The 19,103-nt window shown below is 42.5% G+C and overlaps 1 protein-coding gene across 1 annotated transcript; it reads right to left on the bottom strand.

Annotated features, from left to right (window-relative positions):
- Nucleotides 1–11,667: 11,667 nt before the first annotated feature.
- Nucleotides 11,668–18,198, bottom strand: LOC131197223 (kelch-like protein 11). Its single transcript, XM_058180997.1, has 2 exons — nucleotides 17,682–18,198; nucleotides 11,668–13,914 (listed from the first exon to the last, which is right to left on the bottom strand). The coding sequence occupies exons 1-2, from the start codon at nucleotides 18,170–18,172 to the stop codon at nucleotides 12,348–12,350; spliced, it is 2,058 nt and encodes a 685-aa protein (XP_058036980.1). The 5' UTR covers nucleotides 18,173–18,198; the 3' UTR covers nucleotides 11,668–12,347.
- Nucleotides 18,199–19,103: the final 905 nt, after the last annotated feature.

The raw sequence follows: 19,103 nt of genomic DNA on the forward strand, positions 1-19,103 counted from the left end.
CCAATCAGGGTACTCTTCCTGTGCCCCAGAAAGTTCAAAGCTCAGAAAAAGCATAAAACCAGGGAGCACACAGGATCTCAGCCCTTTTCTGTTCAGGATCTCAAGCCATGTGATCCTGACCACCATTAAACCATCTTTCCAAGCAGTCTCCATGTTTCCAGTGTCTTTGCCCCCACTTGGAACTGAACCCAGATGGATATTTCTTCCAACAGTGGACAAGAACACATGGGGTTTGTTGGCTCCTGGGCAAAAAGAGCGCATGGAGTGGAAAGAGGGATTTATTTATACATTCTCTTGGGCCCTGCCTTAGAGTTTCCAGTTCCTTTACAAGAAATGTATCCTATTGGCTGTCAGACTTCCAGGGGGCAAGGGTCTTAGCTAACTTTGTAGGCTGGCTGTGTCCCAGGCCTGGTTGAATCTTGCTGGGTAATGATGTAATGAAGGGGCTTTGGGCAATTCCTATCATGGCTTAATGGCTTTGCCCTGGTTTGGATCTTGAGTGAGGGCTGATCCTATCAAGTCCTAAGGGCCATGTCTTGTGTGTTGTAGATAAGCTTGTCCAGCCTTTTGTATTGCAAATAACCAAAGTATCTTCTTGGGGCAGGGAGCTGGGGCTGAATTTCTGTCTTAAGATTTCTATTTCTCTTTTAGGGGAAATATTCTGCCTGTTTAATATTTCCTAGAATAATTCATTTTTTCTAGGAGAGGGGTGGGTGCTAACTTCCTACACCACAATAGGAATTGCCCAACAAGCCCCTTCACTGCATCAGCCGAACTTCAACCAAGCTTAGCTCAGACAAACTCCAAGCATTTGCACATGGCACCATGGGAGTCTGACAATAGCCAATAGAATGCATGTTCTTTCACATGAACAGGAAGTTCAAGTGCAAAGCCCAAGAGAATGTATAAAAACCTCTCACTTTGAACTCCAGGTGGTCAGCTACGCAGAATCACATGCTCTTATTTGTTCTGCTTCATCAATAAATGGACCCTCTTTCCAGCCTCTATTTTGTCTCCAGTGCCTTTTTCCTGGCTTGGAACTGAACCTGGATATTTCTTCCAAAATACTAATAACTAGATTCACTGTGTACACTAAGTCATATTATTACTAACAGGTTAAAGTGTACAGTTAAACAGTAGACCATTGTGAAGTGCTATCTAATCCAGCAATCTGAAACAGGCAATCAAGTCAAATAAGAAGTTCAAAGGTCAAAAGGACAAATTATTTCCTCATGTTGCATCTCAGCAACATCACATAAATTTGGTTAATTTCAAATCCTTTTCCAAAAATTCTCAGGAATTTATTCCTCATCCCATTGCCAAAGCTATTGTACTAAATGAAAGCATATTTATCTAGTATGTATAGGAGATGGCCAAGCTGAGCGCAAGGTTGGGGGTCAAATGTGTCATTAATTTGGAGTTCCTACGTTCCCACAAATGACCTAAATCCAGTCATCCTTGTATTCCATTGTCTCTAATCTAGTGCCAATTTGCCTTGAATGTTCATAAATCAGATTCTTGTTAATGGGAATAGCATAGCGTAGCTTAGCGAATACTGATGGAAGGAATTGAAATAGTTTATGTCCAGGATGTGAGCGATCTGTAGATATTTTCTCAGCCCTCTTTCTGACTTATGCAATATACAGGTTCTCAATGGAAGGGATGCTGGTTGCAATTGTTTTTTCTGCAGTCCTAACTATCCGTTTACCATATTTTTTGGTGTATAAGACGCACCTTTTTATCCCCAGAAAGAGGGTAAAAATCTGGGTGCGTCTTATACGCCAAATGTAGCCCTGCCCACCCGCTGACCCCCACCCTTCGGAGGTTGTCGGCTTAAAATCCCCACTGCTGTGTTTTCCTTGAGGACACACGGCTGTGCGAATTGCATCGGGGAGGAAAACGCGATGCATGGAGGCAACGCTCTTTTTCCTCCCCGATTGCCCGAAGCAATTCGCAAAGCCAACTTTGCTTGGAGACCGAGTTAATTTTTCTTTTTCCATGCCTGGATCCTCCAGTTCGACTCGGTCTTCCACGAGGAAAAACTGATAAAATGAGGTTCACCATTCTTCATGACAAATTCAACAGAAACAAGTTTAATTTCTACCGAGCAAGGCTCGACGATCGCGGGAGCGCGATCCAGGAGGTTACCGGTCTGCTGGTAATCCTCCCTAATGGCCTGAGATCGGCCAAGGTCCCTGCCAGTCCCTCGTTCCGCGGAGGGGGCTTTGCCTTCCTCGGGCAGCCCCTGGCAATTCTGCAACCGCAGAGAGGGACTCAGTCCCTGCCTGGTTCGTCCAGGCACACTGACAGCGGCAAGCGCATCTGGCGCCCTAAGAGCCACGGCAGGAGTGCTCATGACGAGCCAGGCTGCCTGATTTATGTGTAGAAAGCAGCTGCTGTTTTGGCGGTAGGAGCGTTCTTTGCGAGCCAGGCTGCCCGAATCCTTTTGAAGAAGCGGTGACAATGCTCGGCTCTAGGACAGCCAACAGTCCTAGAGCCGAGTGTTGTCGTTGCTTCTTCAAAAGGATTCAGGATTCAGGATAGGGAGGATTACCAACAGACTGGTAACCTCCCGGAACACTCTCCCGCGATCGTCGAGCCTTGCTGGGTAGAAATTAAACTTGTTTCCGTCGAATTTGTCATTGTTGTGTCTTGCCCGCTCTCACCGCAGCCGGGGTCTTCTTATCTGCTTCCGAACGCTGAAGAATGTCCTAGTATGCCTCCCGGCCCCAGCCCTGGCTCCATGCCCAGACAGGCTGAGGAGGAGGGGGCACCTCCCGGCCCCAGCCCTGGCTCCATGCCCAGACAGGCTGAAGAGGAGGGAGCACCTCCCGGCCCCAGCCCTGGCTCCATGCCCAGGCAAACGGAGCAACTAGACCCCTCCCCCTCCCCCACAGCATGTGAGCCTGAGGGAGGTTTATTACCAACAGCTGCCGACTGGAGTGACCCTCGCTTCAGAAGAATTGATAGGCGGCGGCGGCAGAAGGAAGGGAGGGGCAGGCCTGGATAAGTGCTGAGTCATGGAGCTACACCCCATGGCCTATATAAAGGATCTGCTTTCTGGCAGTCTCTGAGTCAGGCAAAGTCGAACATATCTTGCTGAAGTCACTTTCTGGTCTCCTGCCTGCCTTGAGGACTTTGCTAGGACTTTGGCAGAGCTGCAGAGGCACGCCTGATTCGGATTTCCCTGACCCGGCCATCAGCGGAGGAATGGGACACGACAGTCATGAAGAATGTTGTCTCTTCATGACAGTCTCTCCTCGTGGAAGACCGAGTTGAGCTGGAGGATCCAGGCAAGGAAGGCGTGGAAAAAGAAAAATTAACTCGGTCTCCAAGCAAAGTTTGTCTTTGCGAATTGCTTTGGGCAATCAGGGAGGAAAAAGAGTGTTGCCTTCATGCATCACATTTTCCTCCCCGATGCAATTCACACAGCCGCATGTCCTCAGGAAAACGGTTCTGCATCTTCAAGGAACTGGTGGCTTGCTGGGTGCTGTGCAGGTGGTGTAAGGCAAGGCGCTGCCACCTGAAAACTGTTGCCGCGATCTCTGCTGCCTGGAACTGCCCGAAAATGCGATGCTCTTTCTTTGTGTCTGCACACCACATTTTTGGAACTGGGGAGGCAGCGGAGATCTCCAGGCGGCGGAGATCGCAGCAACAGTGTTTTTGGGTGGCAGCACCTTGCTTTTGCCCCTTGCGCAGTGCCTGCTTCGCCAAGCAAGTCCCGACCTCCGTGCTTCCCCAGGCCGCTCCCGTTATAAAAATTCGAATGAAAGTGGGGACGACGCTGATCCTGATGCTGGCAGAATTCTTTTTTTCTTGCCCCCCCCCAAAAGGTGCATCTTATACTCCGGTGCGTCTTATACACCAAAAATACAGTAAGTCTATACCATTTTGTTGTTTTTGTTGTTGCTGTACCATGACAGACTCAATAATTCCCTCTGCAGAACTGTTATCAACAGCACTGGGGACAGCCTGTATTTTCTGAGTTGATGTAGGAAGAACATTCTTTGTTTTGCCTTTAATGATGGTTCCAATGTTAGATGTCCATTTCAAATTTTAGCATATAATAAAACTTGAAGCGTTTGAAACTCCTTTTCCCGATTGCTTGTGCTTAACAGTATGAATCCTTTCTTGATCACAGCCATCAATTTGGATGGGGCTATTTTTTATCATCACTGAATCTGGATTTAATCATCTTAAATATCTATGGACATTCTCAGTGAAGAAGCTTCTTGGATGAGAAACAAACAAAAACAAAGAAAGTCCAGTTGCCTTTTGAAGAAGCATCTTTGAGGCAAACATCTTGAATAGATCTTCATTCATCCATATTCTGTCTTGCTGCAATCACATATAACAACATGAATAAAAGATACAGGAAAATAAAATGTTTATTAAATTAGTGTTTAGTATTAAATATAATGAACTGCATTTTAAAAAATAATGTTTAGGGGTTTCTAGTGTAGCTTCTAGACAATTATTCTTGAACTGGGAAAAAGTTTGAATCTCAGTGTGAGAGCTGACCCATTTATTGAAGAATAGACACAAAACAAATTATGATCGCAACAGAAAAATTAAACAAAACGTTATTTTACAGATTCCTGATTCATTATGAAGTCTTAGGAAGAATTTTATATTTTTTAGTTTTATATTTTACTATTTAGAATAGAATAGAATTTTTTATTGGCCAAATAAAAATTGGCCATTGCATATTTTATTTGGGTTCAGAGAATGCAAGGAGTTCTTTCAGATAGCTCTTAATTTTCAACCATAATAAAGCCTAGAATTTCTGTTATAAGTCATTATGTTCATAAATTAAGGCACCCTTATGACCAAACCTTTTTACAATTTTTTACTTGCAGAATTAAACAAATATCACAGTTATAACGCAAATTCATATATGATAGTCCTCAAGGGATGACTCTGAGTCTGCCCATTAGAATAATAATAGTAGAGAGCTCCTGGAGGTCTAGCCGTTTAGAGGCTGATCGGACACTAGTTAGGTCCTATACTAGGACCTACCTGGTGGCACTGAGGGAAGCGAGGCGTTGCTACGCCTCCTCCCTCATTGCGTCGGCAGATAACCGCCCAGCCGCCCTGTTTCGGGTGACCCGTTCCCTCCTTCACCAGGGGGAGCGGGATGACCCGTTGCAGGGACGTGCTGAGGAGTTTAACGGTTATCTATACGATAAAATCGTTCAGCTTCGAGACGGTCTAGACCAAAATTGCAACGATTCAGATGAGGCGTCTGAGGGTGGTCTTGGTGACATTTTCTGGGATGAGTTTGACCCTGTGGCTCCCGAGGACATGGACAGGTTGTTGGGTAGGCTGAATGCCACCACGTGTTTACTGGACCCGTGCCCCTCCTGGCTGGTGCTGGCCACTCAGGAGGTGACACGAGGCTGGCTCCAGGCGACACGAGTGCCTCCTTGTTGGAGGGAGTCTTCCGCCGCCTTGAAAGAGGCGGTGGTGAGGCCCTCCTCAAGAAGCCCTCCCTGGACCCGGCTGTCTTAGGTAATTATCGTCCGGTCTCCAACCCGCCCGCGCGAAGGTTGTAGAGAGTATGGTGGCATATCAGTTTCCCCTGCACCTGGATGAAACTGTCTATCTAGACCTGCTCCAGTCCGGTTTCCGGCCCGGCTACAGCACGGAGACGGCTTTGGTCGCGTTGGTGGATGATCTCTGAGGGCCAGGGATAGGGTTGTTCCTCTGTCCTGGTCCTATTAGACCTCTCAGCGGCTTTCGATACCATCGACCATGGTATCCTGCTGCGCGGTTGGAGGGATTGGGAGTGGAGGCACCGTTTATCGGTGGTTCTCCTCCTATCTCTCCGACCGTCGCAGACGGTGTTGACAGGGGGGCAGAGGTCGGCCCCGAGGCGCCTCACTTGTGGGGTGCCGCAGGGGTCGATTCTCTCGCCCCTTCTGTTCAACATCTATATGAAGCCGCTGGGTGAGATCATCAGTGGCTTCGGTGTGAGGTACCAGCTGTACGCTGATGACACCCAGCTGGACTTCTCACACCGGCCACCCCAATGAAGCTATCAAGTGCTGTCCCGGTGTTTGGAAGCCGACGGGTCTGGATGGGGAGAAACAGGCTCAAGCTCAATCCTTCCAAGACAGAGTGGCTGTGGATGCTGGCATCCCGGTACAGTCAGCTGAGTCCTCGGCTGACTGTTGGGGGCGAGTCACTGGCCCCGATGGAGAGGGTGCGCAATCTGGGCGTTCTCCTGGATGAACGGCTGTCTTTTGAAGATCATTTGACGGCCGTCTCCAGGAGAGCTTTCCACCAGGTTCGCCTGGTGCGCCAGTTGCGCCCCTTTCTAGACCGGGATGCCTTATGCACGGTCACCACGCCTCGTGACGCCTCGCCTGGATTATTGCAATGCTCTCTACATGGGGCTCCCTTGAGGGGCATCCGGAGGCTCAGTTAGTTCAGAATGCAGCTGCGCTGGTGATAGAGGAGCCCTCGTGGCTCCCGTGTTACACTTATCCTGCGCAGACTGCACTGGCTACCTGTGGCCTTCCGGGTGCGCTTCAAGGTGCTGGTGACAATCTTTAAAGCGCTCCATGGCATAGGGCCGGGCTACTTACGGGACCGCCTACTGCTACCAAATACCTCTCACCGTCCCGTGCGCTCTCACAGAGAGGGACTCCTCAGGGTGCCGTCAGCTAGGCAGTGCCGTCTGGCGACACCCAGGGGAAGGGCCTTCTCTGTGGGGGCTCCCACCCTCTGGAACGAACTCCCTCCAGGACTTTGCCAACTTCCGGACCTCCGAATCTTTCGTCGCGAGCTTAAAACACACTTATTTATCTGCGCGGGACTGGATTAGATTTTAAAGTTATGGGTTTTAAGGGTTTTTTATTATTTATACTATTTTAAATTTGGGGCAATAGAATAAGTTTTTTAATTGTTTTTTAATCTGTATTTATATGTATTTTAACTGCCTGTGAACCGCCCTGAGTCTTTAGGGAGATAGGGCGGTATATAAATTTGAAAAATAAATAAATAAATAAATAATCAAAATTTATAACATGAATTGGAAGAGCAGTGAGAGAGATTCATTTATCTAGTCCTTCAATTGGCAGAAATGAAGAAGAAAAAAAAATGATGTGCCAGCTGCAAAGTCCCTGAGCTTGACTGGTCATGTGACCGGGGGGGAGGGGGGATGCCAACCATTGCTTATCATAACTGGGCAAGAAAGGGCACTCAAAATGGCCAGCTTCAGAAATGACTGACTACAGGTCACAGATACTGCAGAGGTTTCTTGTAGTTCACAATTCTGAACCTTTGTCATAAGTATACTTTTGGGATGCATTCGTAACTTTGAACAGTTATTAAATGGCCATTTATACTTTGAGGACTACTTGTATTCCTATGGTGATTTTGGCAGGAAACCAGTCTTGTAAGCCAGCCAAAAATATCATAAAGTGAAATCATATGACCATGGAATGCTGCAACTGGCTATAAAGGTGAACCAGTTCCAGTTCTCAAGTACTCTAAATCTATCGTGTGTTTGTGTGTGTGTGAAGTCACTGAAATTCAAGAACCAGGTCATAAGTAATTGAGGGGAGTCGTTGTAATTTTAAAGAATTGCTAAATGATTGGTTATTAAGCTGTAATAGCTGTACTTTATAAACTAGCTATAATAAAAAAACTGCAATTTATAGCGGACCACCGTGGACCACTGGTGGTCCACGAGAAAATTTTGGTGGTCCACAGAAAAATTATTTGCATTTTTTTATATTGCACTAAATCAGGGGTCCTCAAACTACAGCCCCTGGGACAGAGATGTGCAATGAATGTTTGTGTTGCTACAGAGAGTCTTTCCCTTCGGGGTCTTTTTGTGTGGGTCAGAGCGGGGCAGAAATTCTGACTTGGGGTCTGCTTTAGCCTCCTGGTGCAGGGCTTTGGACAAAGTCTGAAGGGAAGTGCCACTGGTGGTGAAGAGCCAGAGGACCATGTTCCAGTGGGACTGTATCTTGGCCTGGAACTGGCTGATCATCTCAGCTCACTGAGCCTCTAGGCACCTGTACTTGGCTTTGCACTCCTGCAGGTCTTCCCTCTGCTTGGAAAGCCTTTGCTCATAGTCCTCAGTGAGGTGCTTCTACTGAGCCTCCTTCTCGGTCAGATCCAATTTGAACTGAGCTGTTTTGCCAACTCTTTCCCTTAGCTCCAACTCCTGCTTCCTGTTGGGGCCCTAAGGAGCCCAGGTGGGGAGAGGAGGGGCGAATAGAGGCTAACAAGGCACTCCTCAATGCGAGTGACATTGAGTTGGCCACCCCACTAGCCAGTCATTAGGCAGATCATATCAGTGGTCCATGGGATTTAAAATTATGAATTTAGTGGTCCCTGGGGTCCGAAAGGTTGGTGACCCCTGATTTATAGGATAGTTTCTTCCAAAAATTCTGTAAGTAGGGACATATACACACCACTATTTAAAATGGTGCGCTACATGAAATGCTAGTTATTATAGTAAATTAAGAGATGCATGCATATCAACCGAGCATTAATTTATATCATTATCACTGGGGAAAAAACCAATTGCAAGTTATTGATGGAAGAAAAAGCTAAGTTTACAACCTGCTGTTTCTAAATTTTCACAAAACTTTCCACAGAATAGCCAATATTTCCAGTTTCCTGTAAATGAGGAAACCTCTCCACCTCTCTCCTGAGTTACTTTTCGTACATCAAATACAGGGTTTTCTGCCTGACCAGGGGGTTGGACTAGAAGACCTTAGTCCCTTCCAACTCTGTTATTCTATTCCATTCTATTCTAAATATGATTTGCCTAATGTGATTGTTTATAGAAACTTGCAAATGGCTTGTCACATGGTTAAATATGACTAATTTAAAATATTTTTCATATTAGTTTTTTGTGGTAGAGGTTACAAAACTAACAAATATGTCATTTGTAGCAAAGCTGTACAGATTGCCTTAATAACATTGTACTGATATATCTTACCTTCATTGTGAAAGGTGAGTCTTAGTGAAATCAGTTTCAAACCAAAAAGGAATTTATATATGTGGAGTATGTACCTATGAATGTAGCACTCAAATATTAGATAGTCCGCAATCTATGACCACAACTGGGACCAGAACTGCAATGACTAAGTGGTTGAGAATTGAGAAATGAGGTGACTCCCTCATTCAACAATCGCAGTAACAGCTCTCCCAGTTGTGGGCCTTAACTGACTATGCAGGTCATTAAGCAAATGGAGCCCCCCCCCCCAAGGAGTGTAAAGGTGCCCCAGGGGCTTGGGGGAGGCCCAACATAAACCACTTATGAGTTCAGTGGTGCTGCAGTGTCCTGGAAAGCTGCTGGTTCCTGGGAGACCCAGACCTGCTCCCCAGCCAATCAGGCTTGGGAGACCTGGATTTTTCCTTGCCCCTCCAGGCTTGGGAGGCCTTGGTCAGTTACAGGGTATATTCAGCAGGCTTAAAGCACTCCACTTACCTTCATTTTCTCTTTACCTGCTGATAGGCAGCTTCTGCGAGTAGGCTTTTCTCCCGTTGTTCGTAAGGGTTCTTCTAACCTTCCAAACAATCATGAGAACCTTCTCAGAATATATGCTAAATGGTTTTTATTTAAACAAAATGTTACAGATTAAATACTGACAAATTCAGAAATAAATTTAATTCATGTCTGAGATACTAAGATAACTCCTGCAATTGCATGGATGTCCAGTTTTCCTAACACTTTATTGCCTTCCTAATACTATTTTTTATTATAGAATAAAATATTCTATATTTTATTCTATAATATTGGGGGCTAGGATGGGGTTAAACCTGCATACTAATGTAAGTATCCTGATATTAAAATAAGAGCCTGATAAAATCAGACATTAACCGTCCAATTATGCTACTTGTCTGCCTTAAAGACACAGTATTTCTGTCAGCCACTTTTTTTACGGTGAAGAAAGGTTTTATTTATTAGAAATCTTTTGACATTCCAAAGTTACAGGGCTATAAACTCCTTTTCACAAAACAATTTACAATTAATTAACATTAATATATACATCCCTATTACCTGAAATTAAATATTTGACAACTTCATACTAGGTATATATTTGACTTTCATTGCAAATTTTTGCTTTGCTTGCAAAACTGTTTAATCTGGTAAGTTTTGTATTTTAATATTATAAGTCATTTTGAATGATGCTTGTGAATGCCAGTCATTTAAACAAGTAGTCCTTTTCTGACCACAGTTGGGCCCAGAATCTCATTTGTTGAGCAATCATTAAACAAGATACATCATTACCTCACCTCAGTGAATCCAATTCCTGCTCCCCCAGTTACAATCAAGGGACCACATGGATTGTTAGGTGGGATGCCAGAGAGATGGCCCAGACCTCGAACCACTTGGAAGGCTTGGGCCCTCTCCCTACATTACCAGAGTGTTTTCCCCAAATTTCAGGTTCTTCTTTCAGTGCGCCAAAGAAATTCCTCCAGAGGTGAAAATGCTAGCAAATGCATGTTCTGAAAGATAGCATTTGTTAGGGAAAATTCTGGTAACCAAGTGCTTTCCCTTCCCCTCTGATGGGAAAACATTAGTGAAGGCGAATGTTCAATGTTCAGAATAATGGCCTTTGCTAGCATTTTCACCAACTTCTTCCAGCATGCAGGGAGGTGAAGGAAAATCCCTTACCAAGTTGAGGGACAGACCTGAAATCCAGTTATCTCCTCCACCTTTCCCCACCAACTTCCCTATGACATTCTGGGGAAACTGGCAGCGAAGAATGCAAATGAATCTCTCAGGGATAAATATGGACTAGTTAAAAGAGAAAAAAAAGTAAGAGATTAGAAAAATAGACCTAGATGAAGTTAACTGTTTTAGATCTTTCTCAGAAAATACTTATAGATGAAGAAGCAGTCAATTCTTTTTCTAAAAATTCTGCTTGCATATCATTTGATGACCACATGCATCATAGTTTGACTTTTCTTGAGATTTCCTTAGACATTGCTATCATTACATTTTTATTTACTGCCATTTTTGATGCAAAGTGTGAAAAGGAGATTAAAAGGTACTCTATCTTGCTCTAGCTAAACAAAGATGGTTTCATAAAATGATCTCATAAGATGGTTATTTTAATCATTTGTAGACACAGAATAAATGCTGTGAATGCATATTTAAGTTTTGAAAGAGAGTAGAAGTAATAATGATGCCAAAGCAAATTTCATTACGAAACTGTCTCAGAAAATCAAGTAATATGTTGGGCACCTTGGGAATATAATGGAACAAAATTATTCATGGATGTAAAATTAAATATTCTGTTGGACCAAGAAGTTAATATTAAATATTGTATGTTCTACATGACTTTGTTTTCCTGAACCGTGTAACTATTCACGTAAGAAATGATATATCATTAAGACAAAGAAGTTTGATGGTTAAAGATGGATCAGATGGTAGTTAAAAGTTATTACCTAAATACAGACATCCAGAATTTTTGCAGCTTTAATCCTTCCATAATGTATTCCCAATTGCTTCAGTTATTAATTAGTATTTTTTTGGTCTTTCCATTCATTTTTTTAAGGCTGGAATATTTGACCAATTAAATAAAATTAATTAATGGGAAACCAGGGGACTACAAAAAAATAGAATGGTCTAGTTAAAAATTAGGTCCTAATTTTTTGTGAGACACATCTCTCAAATTATATGAATGCAAATGATCCAAATAATAAATTTTATTCTTTTTATCAATACACTTTTAGCAAACTCAAGTGCTTTTAGATAAATAAAAGTATAAAATATAATCATGGAACATTTTGAAATTCTTAGAAAGATTGTGCTTTACTCTTCTTGTTTTTAAGTATTGCACATATCTACATTTGACAGAAATAAGCAGATTCACAGCAGATTAAAAAGAGAAATATCTCTGCAAAAGCAGATAAAAATGTCTTAAGAAAACCTTCGAATGGTCCTTTACATATACATCAGTATTATAAAACGAATAGAAATACTTCACATGACCTATATAAACATTTAAAGTGAGATGAGATGACCCAACGCACAAAAAGCAAGTCCAATTCATACACATAAGGGGGGGGGGGGGAAAGGCTGTGGTGAATTTTTGTACAATTTTATACAACCTGAACACATTTACAAAATGCAAGAACAATTCTTTTGTTGGATTCTATATCTGGATCACATCTGTGGAGAAACCAATAAACTCTAAGACTGTTCTATGTCTGCTTATCTTCATGTTTATGGCTAGTATAAACCAAACTTCCATGTGGCACTTGCAATCCAGATCAAATATTCAAGAAAGTTTTGTCTCCAATTTGGTGGCTGTTTGTCAATGCCAGGTATGACAATTACAGACAGGTATTTCTGATGGCATATATTCAAGCTAGCATTCTATCTGAGAATGAGGCATCCTCCGTAAATTTAAGGAATGTCGGTGTATCTCCTGCATCTGCCGGATCCGGTCCTTCTGCCACATTAGGTTTTGCGGCATTGGATATTTCTGAGTACCATGTAAGGATCGAAAAGGGATTCTCACGTGACAGGCTGTAGCACGGCAACGAGGCTGAGGCATAGGTGGAAGTAACAGCCAACGCTTCTTCTCAGCACAGTAGCGATAGGCCTCTTTTCTGTACCGTTTATCAGTATCATCGCTGTTCTTCCATCCACCTATGATGAAGATATCATCTTTGTAATAGCAGATAGCCGCCCCTTCAATGCTAAGAACCTCTGATGGTAAGCTTTCCAGAATGTCATCAGATACTAGGTTAGAGATTTTTCTCTTGGCCTCTTCATGGTCTAGAGGATAGCTTCTGGGACAACAAGAAGCGGTGTGGTAAAAGTTGGTGTTCCCCACAACCATTTGAAAGCAGCAATAGTTGTCAAGGAGTGGCAGAGACTCACAATCTCGCCACTGTTGTGTGTCTGCATCATAACGAATAATGACAGACCTTAAGCCATCTTCATTATCTCCGTCATCTGGTGTGCGAGCTGCCATGTAAACATATCTGTTGTCTATTGTAATCACTTTAACATCCCGGAGTATCTTTGGTGCAGACTCCAAATTGTGCCACTTATCTTGATCAGGGTTGTAGACAGCCACTTCTTTAAAACCAGGGATGAAGTAACCCCGCCCACCAATACTGTACAGGTTTCCCTTTACCTCAGTAAGTCCAAAATAATGCTTCCTGGTTATCAGATTGGAAACCTGCTCCCAAACATTTCTACCTGGGTTATATCTTTCCATGGTCTTGGCAAAGCCAGGCTCCATGGAACCTGCCACATAAAGATAGGATTCGGTTACTACCACGGCATGTCCATCAAGGTGATTGTGGGTGTGTGGTAAATTCACCCATCTATCTTCATCAATAAAATACCCCACACACTCACTCAAGTAATCACCTCCCTCAGACACACCACCAATGACCATGATAACATCCATGTTTTGGCCAAAACGAGGCAGAGATGAGATGGGGGAGTTAACTTGCTGGAAATTCTCACCCTTGAGAGCATGGCTTTCCACTGCTTCCAACACAAGTTTGAGGCATGTTTCATTGCTTGATACCAGCTTTTCAGATTTAACATGCCGAGTCAAATAGGTTGGTTTAATTTGTGACAGACGGAGAAGCTTAAAGAGCTCTCCAAAGTACTTTTTTCTTTCATCAGGATTTCTCTGGACCCATTTTAAAACCATCTCAAAGAGAATCTCTTCTGTATCTACTGTGATTTCTGAATCTGAAAGCCAGTCCCTAATAAGGTGAAATGGCAAAGTATAGAACTCTTCATCTTCGATGACTTTGTAGAAGTTCCTCCTGATCATCTCAGCAGCTTTTAAAGCCAGCTGGTTCAAAGAGTACATATGAGCTAAGCTGTGAATAGCTACAGAGTTGGAGAGACTCAGTTTTTTCTTGAGGAATTCCCCACAGAACTCTTTTAGACGTATTAGTAAGAACCTGCAAAACAAAAAGATAATTTAGGAATGCCACCAGAGAATTATTAGTTTGTTGCTGCATTCCAAAATATTTTTATTAGCTTTTAATAGAAAATACAAAAATACAAAAGTAGTAGGAAACAAAAGGGAGGGACAGAGGAAGGGGGGGGGAGGAAAGAAAAAGTAGGCTCTGATTTCCGACTCCCTCTGTTGCAGTGGAATAAGGCATTTAACATCAAACTTCAACTTTTTACTTTTCCATAAAACCATGTTTCCCCGAAAATAAGACCCTGTCTTATATTTTTTAAACCCCGAAATATGTGCCTGGTCTTATTTTTGGGGAGGTCTTATTATTTGGGGCATATGGAGCTCCTCTTGCCATCTTACCTGATTTCCAGTTCTGCATTTAAATATTTTTGGGGAGGGCTTATTTTCCGGGGGAGGCTTATTTTAGCGCATGCACTCAAAAGCCCAATTGGCCTTAATATCAGGGGCTATCTTATTTTTGGGGAAACAGGGTAGTATAAACTAGCAATTTCTATAACAACAAATCAATCAATAAAACCCAAAATCAAAGTTTCATTTTTTTCCACCTCAAGCACAAAGTCCAGAAGCAGTTTCCAAGTAGAAATAAAAGTACTTAATATTCTTTTCTTTGATCAAAACAGTTAATTTAGTCATTTCAGCTAACTTTTACAGCCATTCATCCATGATGGAAAGTGAAATGTCCTCCCAGTTTTGTGTATAAAGTAGTCTTGCTGCCATCAACATATATAACATCAACATTCCAGTTTTTCCCCCCAAATCTTTTTCCATTAAGCCCAAAAGTTTTTTGTTTTATTTTTATATTCACTTTAAGAATTTTCTGTATTAGAATATGAATCCTATTCCAATATTTCTTTGTTTTATTACATGTCCACCATAAATGGTAGACAGCCCCCCCATCTTTACATTTACATTTCCAACATTCATTTGAAATACCTTTATACACTCTGGATAACTTGTCTGATGTTAGATACATCATCTTATAGAACTTTCTTTTAAATTATAGTTTAATGTAAATTTTAAATCTTTTGTCCACATATTCTTTCATTGTTCAAGTGTCACATTATGGCCAATGTTCCTTGCTCACTGAATCATAGAATGCTTTCTTTATATGTTCACTTTCCAAATTCAATTTCAATAACATTTTATAAATCTTGTAAAATATGTTAATCACTACTATACAGTAAGATTTTCAATTCATTTTTAACAAAGTTAAATCCATAACTCTTTTTGTCTAATTTAATTTTTTTTTCAGTAGTAAAAAATGACAAAACACAACCTTTTGATTCTAACTCTTCCTTGGACTTGAGTGTGGGGTCTCCAAAGTTAAAAGATATTATTTTACCATAAGTCCATCAGTCCTTTTTCTTTTCTGAAAAAGGCTTCCAAGGTGATACCCAAAGAAGCATTTTCATAGAAAACCTTGTTTTGTATTATTCAAAACTCTTACTATGGCTCTTCTAACAAAATAATTGTTGAAATCAACATTTACTTTAACTTTGTCATACCATAAATAGCCGTGCCATCTGAATTTTAATTCATGACCTTCTAAACCAGTTAGCCTCTTGTTCTGCAGATTCACCCACTCTTTTTGCCAGACCAGATGACAAGCTCGAAATACAATTTCAAATCTGGTAAACCCAAACCCACTGTTTCCTTAGCATCTTGCAATAGTGTATATCTAATTTTTTGTTTGAGAATTATTAGCTAGTTAATAACTTGTATTTTGCTTTCCACCGAGCTGACATTCAAAAACGTCAAGTGCCACTGTCTTTTTTTAAAAGGTGTCAGAGCTGAACTTGTCTTTAAGTGTCCAGCAGTCCCCCTTCATGCTATAACTCAAGTAATTCAGAAACTGCACTGGGAAGAAATGGCGCTATAAGAACGTTAATCTTGGTAAGGTCCATGTTCAATGCTGCCATGCTATAGTGTATTTCTATACTATAGTTCAGTGGTTCTGAGGAACTAGCAGACGTGATCTCAGAACCACTTTCAAAGATCCTGGAGCACAGGGGAGCTGCCAGAGGACTGGAAAAAAGCTGATGTAGTTCCCATCTTCAAAAAAGGAAAAAAAACAGATCCAGGAAACTACAGACCTATCAGCCTGACCTCAATACCGGGGAAGATTCTGGAAAAGATAATCAAGCAACGAATCACCGAACACCTAGAAGCAAACAAAGTAATAACCAAAAGCCAACATGGGTTTGTCAAAAACAGATCATGCCAGACTAATCTTATCGCATTCTTTGACAAAATGACAAAATTAGTAGACCAGAGAAATGCTGTCGATATAATTTACTTGGACTTCAGTAAAGCATTTGATAAAGTAGACGATAACCTACTACTAGATAAAGTAGAAAAATGTGGGTTAGACAGCACCACCACCAGATGGATTCGTAACTGGCTGACCAACCGCACTCAACGTTTAGTCCTCAACGGAACTAAATCCACATGGAGGGAAGTATGCAGTGGAGTACGCCAAGGCTCTGTTTTAGGCCCAGTACTCTTCAACATCTTCATCAATGACTTGGACGAGGGGATAGATGCGGAACTCATCAAATTTGCAGATGACACCAAGCTGGCAGGAATAGCCAACACTCCAGAAGATAGGCTCAAGTTACAGAAAGATCTTGACAGACTTGAACATTGGGCGCTATCTAACAAAATGAAATTCAACAGTGAAAAAAGTAAGGTTCTACATTTAGGCCAAAAAAACAAAATGCACCAGTACCGTATATGTGGTACCTTGCTCAATAGTAGTACCTGTGAGAGGGATCTTGGAGTCCTAGTGGATAACCATTTAGATATGAGCCAGCAGTGTGCAGCAGCTGCTAAAAAAGCCAACACAGTTCTGGGCTGCATAAACAGAGGGATAGAATCAAGATCACGTGAAGTGTTAGTACCACTTTATAATGCCTTGTTGGAATATTGCATCCAGTTTTGGTCGCCACGATGTAAAAAAGATGTTGAGACTCTAGAAAGAGTGCAGAGAAGAGCAACAAAGATGATTAGGGGACTGGAGGCTAAAACATATGAAGAACGGTTGCAGGAACTGGGTATGTCTAGTTTAATAAAAAGAAGGACTAGGGGAGACATGATAGCTGTGTTCCAATATCTCAGGGGTTGCCACAAAGAAGAAGGAGTCTGTTCTCCAAAGCACCTGAGGGTAGAACAAGAAGCAATGGGTGGAAACTGATCAAAGAAAGAAGCAACTTAGAACTAAGGAGAAATTTCCTGACAGTTAGAATAATTAATAAGTGGAACGACTTGCCTTCAGAAGTTGTGAATGCTCCAACACTGGAAATTTTTAAGAAAATGTTGGATAACCATCTGATTGAGATGGTGTAGGGTTTCCTGCCTGGACAGGGGGTTGGATTAGAAGGCCTCCAAGGTCCCTTCCAACTCTGTTGTTATGTTATGTTATGTTATGTTTTGTTATGTTATGTTATACTTTGTTTTATTCTAATAGCATTTCGATATGCCTTATAGCAAGCCAACCGCTAGTCTTTCTAGCAAAGTAGTCTACTCCAACTAAAGCCACCACTGGTTTACACTGGAGCCCAAGATCCATTTTCACCATTCCAGGGGAGGAGGCACAGAATGAGCATCCCTGGTTGCCTTCACTGACAACTTCCTTCACCCATCAGAACCTCACCCATCAGAACTCAGGGAAACCGACATACATCAGTCGGTTGGTGTCTGATTTATCTTAGCCTGACGCTTCGTTCCTCCTTCCCGCCTCACCTGTCGGCCAACTCCAGGACCTCGTGCACGTTGCCAGGACTGACGCGAATGGTCCCCGTGTACATGAAGCTGATGACCGCCTCGATCGTCTCCGGGTCTGGTCCCGCTCCCGAACTCCATTTTCGTAACTCCACCCGCCCCGAGCGGGACTCCGCGAAGTCGCCCAGAAGGAGAGGAGCGAAGTACTCGGTGGCCGCTGCCAGGACCGAGCGGTGCGCCCGGAACTCTCGCGGCGGGGGCTCGGAGCCGGAGGAGGCCCCGCCCACTCCCCCCTTCTCTTCCTCCTCCTCCTCCTCATTGCTGCCGCCACTGAAGGCTAACGTGACGTCACAGAAGAGGCCTAACCGCCGCTGTTCGTTCTGGCGGCAGGCGAGGTCGGAGCAATGGGCCACGCACGAAAACACCTCCGAGTCAGGCTCTGAGTCTGGCCCCGCCTCGCCCTCCAGGCCAGGGAGGTTGACATCCGGCCCGCCGCCTCCAGTTGCCGCCATCTTGGTTATTTTTAAATCGAATCGAAGTTTTCCCCTTGCTGCATCGAATTACGTCATTTACAAGATCATAGAGATATGAATATATCATACTTCCGGCACTAATAGTCGCCGTGTGTGATCACAGATGTAAGAATGATTCACATAAAATTCTCACAAGGTTTTTTTTTCATAATTGCTTATTATGCTTATTTTTATTTTATTATGCTTATTTTAATCGCCTTTTTTTCCAAGTTGCAAAATAAAGAGGAAAGCTATTTTTTGAAAGTATAGGCCAAATCCAGGCTAGTTAAAGAAAACATCTTAAACTTTAATCCCAAAGGATAAACCACTGTAGAAAAAGTATGTCCATCTTCTTCATCAAATTAGGGTCCAACGTATTATACATATTTGTAGGTTCACTAGCTTGAATATTTGCAGGAGGGTTGAGTTTTGGTTGTAATTTGTAACATATTCACCAGGTTGTCAGAAACGGTGTAGCGTTTCCTACTTGGGGCGGCGGGGGAACGACTAGATGACCTATGTTAGACTTTTTGTTAGGTTGCCCATATGCTTGCTTAGTGGATCTGAGGGGCAAATAACATATGTTCTGTAATTTGTTAACTAACATAATTGCTTTGCTTTTTAATTTGATTTATATTCTTTCTTTTAAAGTGATGTTCAAGATTTATAAGCTTTTAACATTCCTAAACTGATAAACAAGCTGGAGACTAGCTCCTGATAAGAAAAGTTTGTAAGTACAAATTGGGGTCTCTTTTGTGAACCCTAAAAACCTTTCTCCTTACAATTTATTCCCCTTCAGACCTCATTTTAATAAACATGTATGCTATTATCCTGTCCAATCAACTTTACTCTTTCAGACTTCTTTGTTATGTTAATTATAAAAGAGGATGTAAGCTAAAGATCAGGGTTCCCTCTTTGAATTAGTAATTCC

Source organism: Ahaetulla prasina, chromosome 4 (assembly GCF_028640845.1).
Source record: "Ahaetulla prasina isolate Xishuangbanna chromosome 4, ASM2864084v1, whole genome shotgun sequence".
In the NCBI taxonomy this organism is placed as follows: Eukaryota; Metazoa; Chordata; class Lepidosauria; order Squamata; family Colubridae; genus Ahaetulla; species Ahaetulla prasina.